The sequence below is a fragment of the Microtus ochrogaster genome, unplaced genomic scaffold (assembly GCF_000317375.1).
Source record: "Microtus ochrogaster isolate Prairie Vole_2 unplaced genomic scaffold, MicOch1.0 UNK26, whole genome shotgun sequence".
NCBI lineage: Eukaryota > Metazoa > Chordata > Mammalia > Rodentia > Cricetidae > Microtus > Microtus ochrogaster.
Window position 1 is genome coordinate 3,592,333 of NW_004949124.1, and position 944 is coordinate 3,593,276.

At 43.1% G+C, this 944-nt stretch overlaps 1 protein-coding gene across 1 annotated transcript in view; it reads left to right on the top strand.

The window, feature by feature from the left end:
* Alk (ALK receptor tyrosine kinase) overlaps window positions 1-944 on the top strand; it is a 739,399-nt gene that overhangs the window by 553,444 nt on the left and 185,011 nt on the right. The window contains exon 5 of the mRNA XM_013354040.2: window positions 861-934. Coding sequence (XP_013209494.2) covers window positions 861-934 — 74 coding nt within the window. The remainder of the gene's footprint in view (window positions 1-860; window positions 935-944) is intronic.

Here is a 944-nt window from a genome sequence, read left to right on the forward strand (position 1 = left end):
TATATATAGTATATGTAGATATAGATATATAGTGATATATATTGTGATGTGTATATAGTAGTATATATTGTGATACATAGTGTGGTATATATATATATATATATGTATGTATGTGTGTATATATATATATATGTCGTCATTATTGAAAAGGAAACCGGATGTTCCCATAAGTGACAGGAGACTGTCCCAAGAGGTTAATAGCCTGAGCATGGTGTAAGAATGCTCCTGCAGCTAATCCTCTGCTCTCTGGCGGTGTCAGCATCTGTGATCACAGACGGATGCAGAGCTCACCATCAAGCCTGCTTCCATCTTCTTCTGTTTGCGCTGTTTCTCAAAGTCCATGTCAATCTTTGGTGCCTTTTACCCCAAAGTACATGCTTCAGTGCACTTTAATTTTGCAGCAGTAAATAAGTATTTCTCACTAGCTTCTCATAAGTAACTACACAGCAAACCTGGGGATGATGAGACTTTGGGCAGGCCGAAACCAAGTGTTGCTTAAGAATTATGAATAGGCTGGTAAACTTTGGGAAACTGTTCTTTGACTCTGCTGCCGGGTTATCTCATGGATGGATGTCCTTCCTCTATGAGTTTAGCTACAGAATGACGTCAAAGATTTGCAACTGTCTGTAAATGCCACTGTCTACAGTGAGTTTGAGAATGGGATTTCTGAGTTCACTGGACGGACATGAGACAGATGTTTCTCTCAGGGTCACTGTCCTCAGTACTGTTTGGGGTTCCATCTCCTGGTGCCCATGAAGAATGGGATACCTCACTGCAGAGGAGTGACTGTCTCTGCAGGCTGGGCTGGCTTCTCATCACTATTTTCCTATGCTTTTCTCCCTGCCTTCCACTGTATCCAGCTGGACCGTGCTGCATGGGAGAATTGGACGCCCAGAGAACCCATTCCGAGTGGCCCTGGAATACATCTCCAGTGGTAATCGAAG